Source organism: Hylaeus anthracinus, unplaced genomic scaffold (assembly GCF_026225885.1).
Source record: "Hylaeus anthracinus isolate JK02 unplaced genomic scaffold, UHH_iyHylAnth1.0_haploid 5, whole genome shotgun sequence".
NCBI lineage: Eukaryota > Metazoa > Arthropoda > Insecta > Hymenoptera > Colletidae > Hylaeus > Hylaeus anthracinus.
The window spans coordinates 10,442,013-10,453,717 of record NW_026535322.1 but is presented as its reverse complement, the minus strand read 5'-3'; the positions used below and the strand labels follow the sequence as shown (position 1 = coordinate 10,453,717).

At 46.4% G+C, this 11,705-nt stretch overlaps 1 protein-coding gene across 4 annotated transcripts in view; it reads left to right on the top strand.

The window, feature by feature from the left end:
* Window positions 1-11,705, top strand: part of LOC128895591 (box A-binding factor-like) — a 66,476-nt gene that overhangs the window by 32,091 nt on the left and 22,680 nt on the right. For all 4 annotated transcript variants that reach the window (XM_054158309.1, XM_054158308.1, XM_054158311.1 and 1 more), the window contains 2 exons: window positions 4,958-5,351; window positions 5,977-7,122. In XM_054158309.1, coding sequence (XP_054014284.1) covers window positions 4,958-5,351; window positions 5,977-7,122 — 1,540 coding nt within the window. The remainder of the gene's footprint in view (window positions 1-4,957; window positions 5,352-5,976; window positions 7,123-11,705) is intronic.

Sequence of the window (11,705 nt, the reverse complement as noted above, 5' to 3'; positions counted from 1 at the left end):
TAATAGTCCAATAGTAATAGCAAAACAGTAATAGTCAAACACTCAGGCATTCAAGCATGATTAACCAACTACTTCCAGATTCGAATACGGATAGTCACCTACTCGAATAGCGATACTCAACTACTCAGATATTAAAATAGTAATAGTCCAAATAGCAAAACAGTAATAGTCAAACACTCAGGCATTCAAGCATGATTAACCAACTACTTTCAGATTCGAATACAGATAGTCACCTACTCGAACAACGATACTCAACTACTCGGATATTAAAATAGTAATAGTCCAATAGTAATAGCAAAACAGTAATAGTCAAACACTCAGGCATTCAAGCATGATTAACCAACTACTTCCAGATTCGAATACAGATAGTCACCTACTCGAATAGCGATACTCAACTACTCAGATATTAAAATAGTAATAGTCAATTAGCAATAGTAAAATAGCAATAGGAAAACAGTAATAGTCAAACTCAGGCATTGAAACACAATTAACCAACAACTTCTACATTCGAATCTAGACATTCGTCTACTCCGATAGCGTTATTCTGTTCGTACTCGACCAGTCGAGTATCCGATCGTTAAATCGTTGGAAGTAGCCTCAGCCCTAGTTCAGAGTAGCATCCCAGTTTCGCAACCGAGGCCGAGGAGGAGACTCGTTTCGTTGCAGCGTCGAACGCGTATTTTCTTCGGGCGAATGATTAATCGGGGTCGCGGCACTACGCCTCCGCGACTCCTCGTCTCGTCACCGATTCGTCTCGACCGCGCAACAATGGAGCTTCTGGTCTCCGATAAGCGCAACGTTCGCGAATCGTTTCGCTATGTTCGCGCCGCGCTTGTATACAGGGTGATCCCTGAAACTGGAACAGGAAAGTCACAGGAAAGTCACGGGAAAGAAATGCAACGGGAAACGAATTCACTTTCCTCGTTGTCGTTATTAACAATGGCGATCGTTGGACTTTGCAGAGCATAGAAGATCTATATTATTCCGTGATCGACGAGCTTCCAACATTTTTCGTGTTCCTTGGTATCCTCGGTTGCCATCGAAATACAAGAAATAGTATAATCGAAATTGAATCCACCATCGAGAAGGGAATATACGAGGGTCGTTCAGAAAGTAAGTTTAACGGTCTAATTACGTTGCGAAAGAGTGGTCGAAACACAAAAACAAGGTCATTTTAAAAATGTTCAGACAATTTTTTATTTTTCTACGTAATCGCCACATCTATCAATACATTTCGTATAACGAGTAACAAGCTATTGAATTCCCAAGGCGTAATCACTTTCGTCCACTTTGCGTCCGCTGGTCGTCCTTCGCGCTCTTCATCGTGCAACTCTTCGCGGCCATTTAGGAACGCTGTTCGCCAACGCGTAACCATCTGCAGGCTCACGCATTTATCGCCGTAAACAGAACATAATTCTCGATAAATTTCTGTGACTGCGAAGTTTTTAGCGGTAAGAAAACGTATTATACTACGCGGTTCACACTTGGACGGAAATTTTAACGGAATCGCCATTATAAAATGTTACAAAACACGCGACGATCGACCGACCAGAGTCTACGACACACGAAACTGATCAAAATAAATGAGAGAACACGTTCCTAAAATTTTGTAGTTCTACCATCTCACCAAGACCAGCGCTAACATCGTTAAACTTACTTTCTGAACGACCCTCGTAGCTTCTCGATTTTTCCAAGATCACCCCGTACAATCTGCCCGCGCATCGTTTTAACGTTATCCGAATCGGGGGACTCGTACTTGGACCTCTCGCGAAAAAAATATGTTTTTTTAATAGTAATTCGCGGCGAAACGAACCGCCAGATAATCCGGCGAGCCTGACCTTTCCAATTCGATTAGGTAACGTCAATAAGGTCGATTGAATGTTAAACGGTTGATACACCGTCTCAAGGGGGGAAAGATATCGTTGAACGCGGCACGCCAAGTTCAAAGATGCTCGTTCGATGAAATTTCACCAATCGAGCAGTCCCTTGCTCCCCGATGGCGGGAATCCTCGATCTCGATTCAAATTCTCGCCGTGGGAACCGGTTTCGCGCCGTCTGCCCGGGAACGCCACGCCCCTCCCTCTGTTAGGGCCGCCTCGCGCCAGGTGCGCGCCAGAGCGACACGGAAACGATTTTCAGTGGTAGAATTCGTCGATCGAATCGCGTTCGCTCCATTCCGATAATCAATTCTCGATCCGACCTCGACGGTCGGCGTCCATCTTCGATTTCGTCAGCGCCGACGTTGCAGCCTCGTCTGTCCGTTTCGCAATCTCGCGATCGTCGATCGATAAGCGAGGTGGGACGATAACGGGCCACGGAGAATCGCATAAGATCGTTCGTGGAAAATGGCGAGAGATGTCGGAGCGGGAGGAAGGGAGAAGGATGATTTGCTGTGTGCTTTAGAATGAGATCCCCTCAAGAGCGTCAGTCAACAGGGGAATGAAATCTAGGCAGATCGCGATTCTACTTAAACGAAATTAAAGTACAGAGGTTTAAAAGACATTAGAGATTCGACATATTAATATTAGAGATTGAAGACATTAGCGATTTAAAAGATATTAGAATGAGAGAGCGGCAGCGAATGGGAGAATGAGATCTAGGCAGATCGCGATTTCTTAAACGAAATTAAAGTAAAGAGGTTTAAAAGATATCAGAGATCGTAGGTAAGAGAAGTAAGAGTTTGGAAAATGTTGGAAAGAGGAAACGAGACAAACATATCAGCAAACTTCAGATTTATTCGAAGCCTAGGGTTTTCGTCATCACTATGGGTACCTAGCTTCCTAGTCTCCATCTCCACTAGGTCGCCAACAGTGCTAAAATTTCACTCCCTTCTTCTCTCCTCTCAATAATGACAACCTCGTGACACCTTGGCATTTAATCTCGATAAACAAAATTCGTCTCCGTCACGACGACCATACCACCGTCCACTCGCAGTATCGACATAGACACCAAATTTAATACCAATTTCAACGAGCTTGCGAGATGGACCGACTCCGACTTGCCTCGCAATGCAAAAGGCAACTAATAAAAACAAAAAAAAAAAAAAGAAACGCGATGAGAGAAAGTCTGGCGCGACCGACTCCGACGCTTCGCAGTGCAAGAGGCAAATAAAAATAAAAACAAAATAAAAACGCGACGAGAGAAAGTCTGGCGCGAAGAGAATGGACGTAATCGAGTCGTAGGTTCGCCGGTTGCTCGGTGCTGCTGGCATCGGTTGACCCTTGGGGATTAAAAATAATATTTTTTATCTTCCAGCAGGAGCACGGGCCGCGAAACGCGTTTCCAACTTTCTCTCTTCGTCGCCCCCTTCTATCCTTGATCTTTCCTCCTCTGCGACCGCTGGCGCGAACAATATGGAAGGCAGAATGCGAACGACGCCGCGAAACACGCAAATAAACGTTGGTCGGATCCGAGCTGAACGCGCGTGAGCGCTCGTGACTCGCTAACGAGCACCAGATAACGGCTGCCGGTTATTTTTGTAACGTGCCGGCTAGCAACAGTGTATCGACGGGGACGGTTCGACCTCGAGAGCCGTGATCTAATCGATCGGTCTCCGTATCGTTCCGTCGATCGTCGCAGTGATCGGTGCAGCTGAGGATGACTCTGTCGCAGCTTCGGGGGACGAAATTCCTCTAGACGCGATGGACGTCGTAGATGTATTGGTAGATTGGTAGATAGATTGGTAGATATAGCAGATGTGGAATAGGGGTTGGTCGATACGAGTTTTAATGTAAATTTTTGTTTCAGAGCTGGATAGTTAAATGTCTCTTTTTTTTTGTGGGACAGTTTGTCCTGTCGATTACATTGGAAAACTCGACGGTTTAAGAGATTCGGTTGCTCCAAAAAGGGAACCTCTTTGGAAATTCGTTCGGAGCTAACGAATGCAGCGACAGACTTTTCCTTGTACTCGTAAAATCGCCAGTTTTCTTGGAATTTCAATACCTATTACAGTGCCTTGAATGCATTCCTTGAAATGGATGTCGATACGAATGTAAATCTATATCTATATCTGTTCGTTTATTTCAAATATCCAGGATTCATTGAAAGCTTCGAAACCCATTCATTTCGATGGTATACTAGGCTTACTTGGTCCTCGTACCTGACCTAACCTAGTGCAAAGGGTTAAGAAGTTCTCCAGGATTCCCTATTAACCCTTTGCGGTCGTATTAAATTTAGGCGTGGCTATTGTACTGGTCGGAATTAATTTCCGAGGAACGAGCAGTGATACATAATATGCAAGCTTATGGAGGATAAACAAGCTTTATTAATTCTTTTGTCGACTTTAGATATATGTTTACGCAATAATGTGTTTTAACATGTGTTCTCCATCGTGTGGTATCATTCGGTAACTTTCTTCTTCTTTCCATTTTGGAGTATTGATTTTTAAATATTTCAAGAAACTAGAATGCCCAATTACATTTAAACACAATTTGTAAAATATTATTTGGAATTCTACCAAGTATTTTCGACTGTTCGGTATTTATTACAGTCTGCTACAGAAAAACTAACAACATTCAATATATTTGTCTGTGAAAAATTTACCCAGCAGATGTTTCATCCACTGGTTCATATGTTCATATATTCTTGTACAACTTGATATAATAACTAACGATCTTTTCATTAATCTTTCCATTAATCTATTATCACTCTAATATCTTAGAATCTATTACTATTGTCTAATGGCTTAAATCTTTTCAGTTTGCGGAATACAACATAAGTATGGTACGATATTAGTATGGTTCTTTTTTGTGGTGGCTGAGAGCAGACATACGACCCTAACGGTAAAAAAGTTTTGGTGGTTGAGAGTAGACATACGACCGCAAAGGGTTAAAACTTCACGAGAACTTGTCTCGGTCTAAAACAACTGTCTCGAAAACTCTCGCAATAAATACTGATTTCCATCTAGATCCCTTCCATCCCTCTCTTTCGATCCGAGCTGAATCATCGATGTTTGCAGCGTTGATCGTGTACACGGACGGGACGACGGAGTGCACGGTCGACAGGGGCACGGAGGTCGCGTTGCCGTTCGAAGGGAACGAGGACGGCGACGGCAGCGCGCCGTCGCGTTCGACGGACCCCGACTCGGAGCTTCTGCGACAGCAACAGCTGCTCGAGAGGCAGCAACAACGGCGCCAGTCAGCGTACGAAAAGCCTGAAACCGAGGGAGGCGGGGACGGCGTGGGCGTGCTGGAGGCGGGACAGCAGGAAATTGAAAATGGCGCGTTCCCGACACCAGGCACCGCCGATGCGGTCGCTATTCCCGTTTCTGTCGATCACGGAAACGATATCAGCGCCACCTACGATCTACATCCGCTCGGCTACAGCCAGGATAGACCGATCCTTCGCGAAAGGTGAGAACGGTTTTGGGCGCCCTCGAGTCTCGTTCGAAGACGCCCTTGACCCTAGGGGTGCCTGATCGCTTTTGGATCACAAATTCGCAGGTGTTGGGTAGAAATTAATTGATAGTGGTACGGTGATTCTTGCCGGTAGCGAGGAAGGGTGCTTTGGATAGTTATGCTTTGGCAGCTTTAGCAGGCTGAGTCTATAGAAATTAGTCTGTAGTATACACCAGTGCATAAATTCGAACATAGACTCTATCAAGCGTGAACTATCTCTACGATTATAGTAGTCGAGCATGTGTATCAACTATGTATAAAGAAAAGAGTGGTCAAGCTTCCTCGAATTTTGGCTAATGTAACGTCCGAGTAACGAAGTCCTTATAAAAGGCATAGTCTCTTTCTATATATGCTGGTAAGGGTATTATAGTATCAGCTCCTAGACATCAATTCCCACGCGACGTAAAGTAAACCAGGTCGACCAATCGACCACCATTCGAGACGCCCCCATTTTTTTAAGGGCGATCTGCCCCCCGAGCAATTAATTATCCCTCGAGACGGCAAGCATCACCGGTGTCCAAAATTTCGGCGCGTCTTTGAAGCCAGTTTGTAACCAAGCACGTATCGCACGGTCGCGAAGGGGTTATCTCGAACAGGATCCTCGTCGTTACGGGGGCGGCGACCCGGCGAGGGACGAGCAACAACAACAAGAGCAACAGCAGCAGCAGCAACAGGTTTCCCATCAACCCCACCACCGTCACCACCAGCAGCAGCCACAATTCGTTCCGTCGAGGGCTAGGGAGCCGGCGGTCCCCGATGGTGGGGATAACCGGCGGGCAGCCGAGACCTCCGCTTCGTCGGAGGGAAATCGGCTCGCCAGTCACGCGCCTCGCTCCACGATGAATCGTTACGGCACTGAAACGCTCTCGCCGACCGCGACCGATCACCACCACCCCCACCATCACCACCAACACAACCACCACCACCACCATCAACAACGCCACCATCAGCAGCCGCAGCAGCACCACCATCATCAACAACAGTCTCACCATTTGCAGTCGGACGTGTCGCAACGGAACGCCGCGCATCGCCGCTTGGACGAGCAAGAAACGCAATCGTCGCAGTCGTTGTCGCAGTCTCAAACGCAGCCGACGCAACACCACCGCGACGAGCACGAGGAGGTGGACAGGGTGAGCGGTATCGCGGCAGCAATGAGAGGGGCGAGGGGCGACTTCGCCCTGGGCGTGTTGTTCCCGAATCTCGGCAATTCGGCCGCGAACGCAACCGCGAACGAGGTGAGGGCTGCCGATCAGCACCACCATCAGCATCACCAGCCGCACCAGCATCACCCTCACCACCTCGACGAGGTGCTGCAGGACGAGTATCTTCAGCATCAGATACGCTCGGCGGGTGACGGTAGCGTGGGCGGCGGAGACGGTAGCGGCGGCGGCGGCGGCGGCGGTTCCCCGACTCTGAGGACCGGTAGCTCGCCCAGCTCCAGTCGCAGCCCGCGCGACGATCAAGGACTCTCGTCGCCGCATCGCCGCGGAGAGCCTGACGGCGCGTACAGTCCGAACGATCAGGGTAGACAGTCGTACGCGCACCTGACCGCGATGCAACCGCCGCCGTCCGTTCAGAACAATCACGTGATGGCGCAGGACGCGGAGCGTGTCTCCGATCAGCTCTACATGGAGTCGATTTACGCTCATCACCCTGGCACGCCACATCATCACCAAGAACACGAGCAGCCCAGCCCGACGTCGCACGCGTCCAACGGACCGTTAAGGTTAGTGACGTTCCTAACGGAATCGCGACGCGCCAAACTAGATCGCGATTGCTGATCTGGGGGACCGTAGTCTAAGCTTAGAATCTAGCCTAGCGAGTGACGTGGAATTTTCTATTCGATGTAAGATCGAGGAGTGTCGTTGAGTTTCATATGGACTCGAATAGGAAGCTTCTCTCGAAGAGTACAGGTCAGCGAGTTCAATAGTGACTTCAACGCGGAGACGCGAATGGATAGGGACCGGAGTCGAATTAACGTTCAGGTCGATTTCGTACGGATTCAATCGTTATTCGCACGATCTACGCGGACTTTTCTTACTCCAACGATCGTCACTTGTCTGTGCTCGATGCTTACAGTAGGACAACAGGGAAACTATGTAGATTACTTTATCGTGTTGCTCCAGTGTGTGAATATCTATAACTCGTCAAGTTTAACGATATAGAACGATAGGGATGAGATTGGTTATCGAGGCCCATGGCCTAGCTAGCAAGTGACACGATGCGTGGCATTTAAATTATTACTTGCAGTTAGAACTTGATACTTCTTTAAAAAACAGCCTCGAATACTTCTATATATTCGTGAATTAAATAAGCGACAGCCAACAGCTGAATATTCTATTAGGTTGTCCCGAAAGTTTCTTTCGCGAGTTACACTCTTTAATTTGATGTGGTCGTGTTTATATAAATAGACAATCTAATTTCATAGGTATTCATGTTGTAACAGTAATGGTGCGAAATGAATCGTGCGCAATTCAGTAATGTAACATAAAACGTAAAATATTGTGCATCTATTACTTATTAATAAAGCGAAAGAAACTTTTTGGACAACCTAGTAAATCAAACTAATAAATCTATCCTGTTCATCGTCTGTTAGATCTTCTGTCATGTGTCCAGTGACACAGTAAAGTCTCCTCAAATGCACCAGCTCCGGGACTGAACTTGTGCGTTTATCGCAGAGTTCGTATATTTTCTGATGTTTGCTGATAAGCTTCGAACGTAGAGAAGGATAGCGAATATGTAAAGAAGAGGACGGAGCGAAAACACCGGGATAATAAAAAAAAGTTTCGTCGTTGCATTAGCATTGTCACACCGAGATATACGATCCCAGATCGTGTTACGCTATTCGACGATCGAACTCCTCGACCCCTTCAGGGGTATAACCCGCAGTGGTGATGGTTTCTTTGCATTTATCGTAGAGAAATTTATGTAACTTCGATAGTGTTTCCCTTAAGAGCAACTCCATCAGCTATCGTTAATAGTATCGTCAGAATATATTCCCGTACCTCTTCGCATCTGTGATTCAGACGTTGCACGTGGTCGGTAATATATCCTGATCGAGGAACGAGGAGACCCGTCCACGTTGGCAGGCCCTCGCAAGCGGTACCTCCGTTGCACGGTTTACCGCTGGCGAAAATATTTGCACGCCGGCTTAAGGGATGCTCCGTGTTTCGAAGATTGTATACGTAGGCGATACAAGACCGAAAATAAAGCTAAACCGACGATGGAAAACAGTGTGACGCCTCCGCGGCCCTATGCTAACAGTTTCGTGAAAACGAACGTCTTTTCGGTGTTTACTGATTCTAGTCGCGAGCCCCTCGGATTTTCACTATCGATCTTTCCGATCGGGGATACCCCTCTATGGCTCACCCGGGGACCTCCACGCGTTTTGAGTAGACGGATACATTCGCATGTCTCTCGATAGGTTAATGTCTTTAGCGTCTTATCGAACGGTGTTATCGTAAGGAGATGGTTAATTAACCCTGTACGAATCGAATTCTTCTTCTGCGGCCACCTTGCAAGGCACTTACTTTGCAAGGCACTTACTTTGAGATTCCAGATCGATGGTGTTTCCAAGTGTCGTCGATGTTGTTACTGCTTATCTTAGAGTCATTATATAATTGAGTATATTATTCATAGACGACGTCGTCTTACGAATAAACTAATTCGAACTAAAAGAGACGGTTAATTCTTGACGACAGGGATCATTGTTGGCCTCAGAAAAAATTCTATACAGAATGACCAATATTAATGGTTAACTACTCATTGCTCGGATTTCTCCGTTATTTATTTTTCTTCCCCTTCGTTTACTGTAAACGTCCGATAATATATAAATCGCGAATAACACGAGAGATGCCGATACATTGTTGCTCCTCTAGTAGAGCAGTCGCGAGCTCCTTATCAGCTCGGAGCCGATGCTGTTATTATTCGCGCGACCAACGAAAAACTTTCTCGATTCGATCGCGGTCCGAGAATCGATTCGCGCTTATGCCCGTTGGTACGCGACCGCGATAAGAGTTTATTGACCGATAGAAACGATTCTTCGATCGGTGCTATCCGTCTGGCTCGGAGAAAACGGAGCGTTATCGGCTCGCGTCGTTTATCCTCGTCGCGCGAGATGATCGAGGGAAACTGAGTGGCTGGAAAAGTGGTCGCACAGCTGATCGACGAGCACGACGCTAATCTGCGCTCTAATCTAGGCTCGTTGATAGATGATACCGATTAAGTTGAGGAGCGCTTGCTATAGAAATGCGGAGCGCTATCGATAACGTGCGATTGTTTATGTAAATGTAGATCGGGATCCATTTTTTAATTCGAGGTTCTGTTGTTGAGTTACGAGAGATTAAAATGGATAGAGACGGAGACACTGCTAGTGGACACGTGTCTGGCAGGCGAGAGTGCGCCTGCGCGGGTGCAGGATCAGCTGATCGGGATCAAAATAGTGCGCGCCAGGAGCTGTATCGGCAATCTTCGATCGCTTGTATCTAGATAACAGGACTTCCGATCGCGAAACGGTACGGGACTTTTCGTTTCCTTTTTACTCCGAGAATCGATCCTGTTACGCCCTGTGTGTTTATTCTTCTCCTATTCTACCATTCCGTGCCATTTCATAGCACCGTGTTTCGTGTTTGTCGATTTCCTCATGCGGCGTGCACGTGCACGGGCCACGACCTTCGAATTTAGATATCTAAAGTTCGGGTGCAGAGGACGATCTACTTTTAGTTTCTCTTTTTGCGGCATATCTCGTCGTTCGAGATTAGCGACCCAGTGACGTAGAGAGCACTCGACGTAGCCCTTTCACACTGGGATGCAGAGATCGACCAAGTAGTACGAATTAAGATTCTCGATAATGGAAGAAAGTAAACAAATACGTAATTAAATTTACCCAACGACGTAAAATAATATAACCGTCGTCGCATCGTCACGAGATCGATAGGAGTCGTAGGGGTGACATCGGCTTGAATTTCTGTTTATTTTTTATTAAGCAATTAGATAGGTCCTCAAGAAGCGAAGTCAAAATATCGAGTCGCTATTCAAAAGAAACTCAGGAATAAATGCTTTTCTTCTGCTACTGTTATTCTCGATCGGAGTTCAAGGTCGGCGTTCCCTATCGCTAGGATAAGCCCGATTAAATTTCAGCCTTCACAAAAATTTCAAGATCACCGTCGAGGATTTGTAAAAACACACACCCATTTTACGCAGAAAGCGATCTTTTCCGTATCGATGGTGCCCCTCGCGATTTCCCGGCGGCGCCGCCACTGCGTATGATTCGACCCCAGGCGAGGCGTAATCGTTTCGCGTTTTGTTTGTCGTGGAACGAAACCGGAGAGCGAGTAAATCGTAATCGCGAGAGAGTCTTCGACGCGAAGTTGGCCGACGTGAATCATCCCAGGGTTTACAGTCCGTGACAGTCGTACCCGTCGCGTTCCGAGAAACCTTTCTGTATCGCGTGACGCCATTATTGAGCCAGACCTTCGAAACGCTTTCCCTACGCATTCCTGTCGTCGGACAAATTTTCACGGTGGTCTCTCGCGACGATTGTTTCCCTCTGAAAAACCCAAACCCGCTCCCTCCCTCTCCCCGCACACCGTGTTGTTTACCTAAATGGGTCACCCCGAGTCAGGCGATAACGAGGAGTTGGTATCTTCGGGAGCTTTCCTCGGAGTTCCGAGAAATATCATCACCGTGTGGAAGGATTATTGGTGAACTCGATGGAATTCGAGGAATTACTCGTGATTTACTCGAGATTACTCGACATTTGGTGGAAAACAGTGTTAGATTCGCGTTCGTCTTTTGTTTTTGCGATGCGACCTCAATGCTTCTGAGGGCGTGACCCCCCCTTTTGTTTACGAGGCGTTTGTTCGTAACTTCTTAAGCTCTGTATTCGTCTACGTAAAATGTCGTTGCGTAAAATGTTAGAGGTAATGCTGTTTCAGAGTGTGATAGATCTCTGATTAAAGATGGAATCTTTGAAGAAATTAGAGAGGGGTTTCTCGGACGATACATAATACATTTTGATTTAATCGTTGATGTTTTAAAGACTCTTCCAACTATAGGTTCTAAACCTTACATTAACCCTTTGCGCTCGGGTGGCACTTCTAGGGCGACATATACAATTTAAAAGTAATTTTGTGAACGTACAATTTCAAATTCACTTACATCAGGATACAACTAATTAGTAATTGAAATAATAATATATCGAGTCGTGAATGTTTTTAGATGTTTTTCTTCGAGGTTGAATTTTTGGTTTCGCAGAAATTTATTATAAAAATGGACTGGATTTGGCTCTATAGAGAAATGCCTCGAATA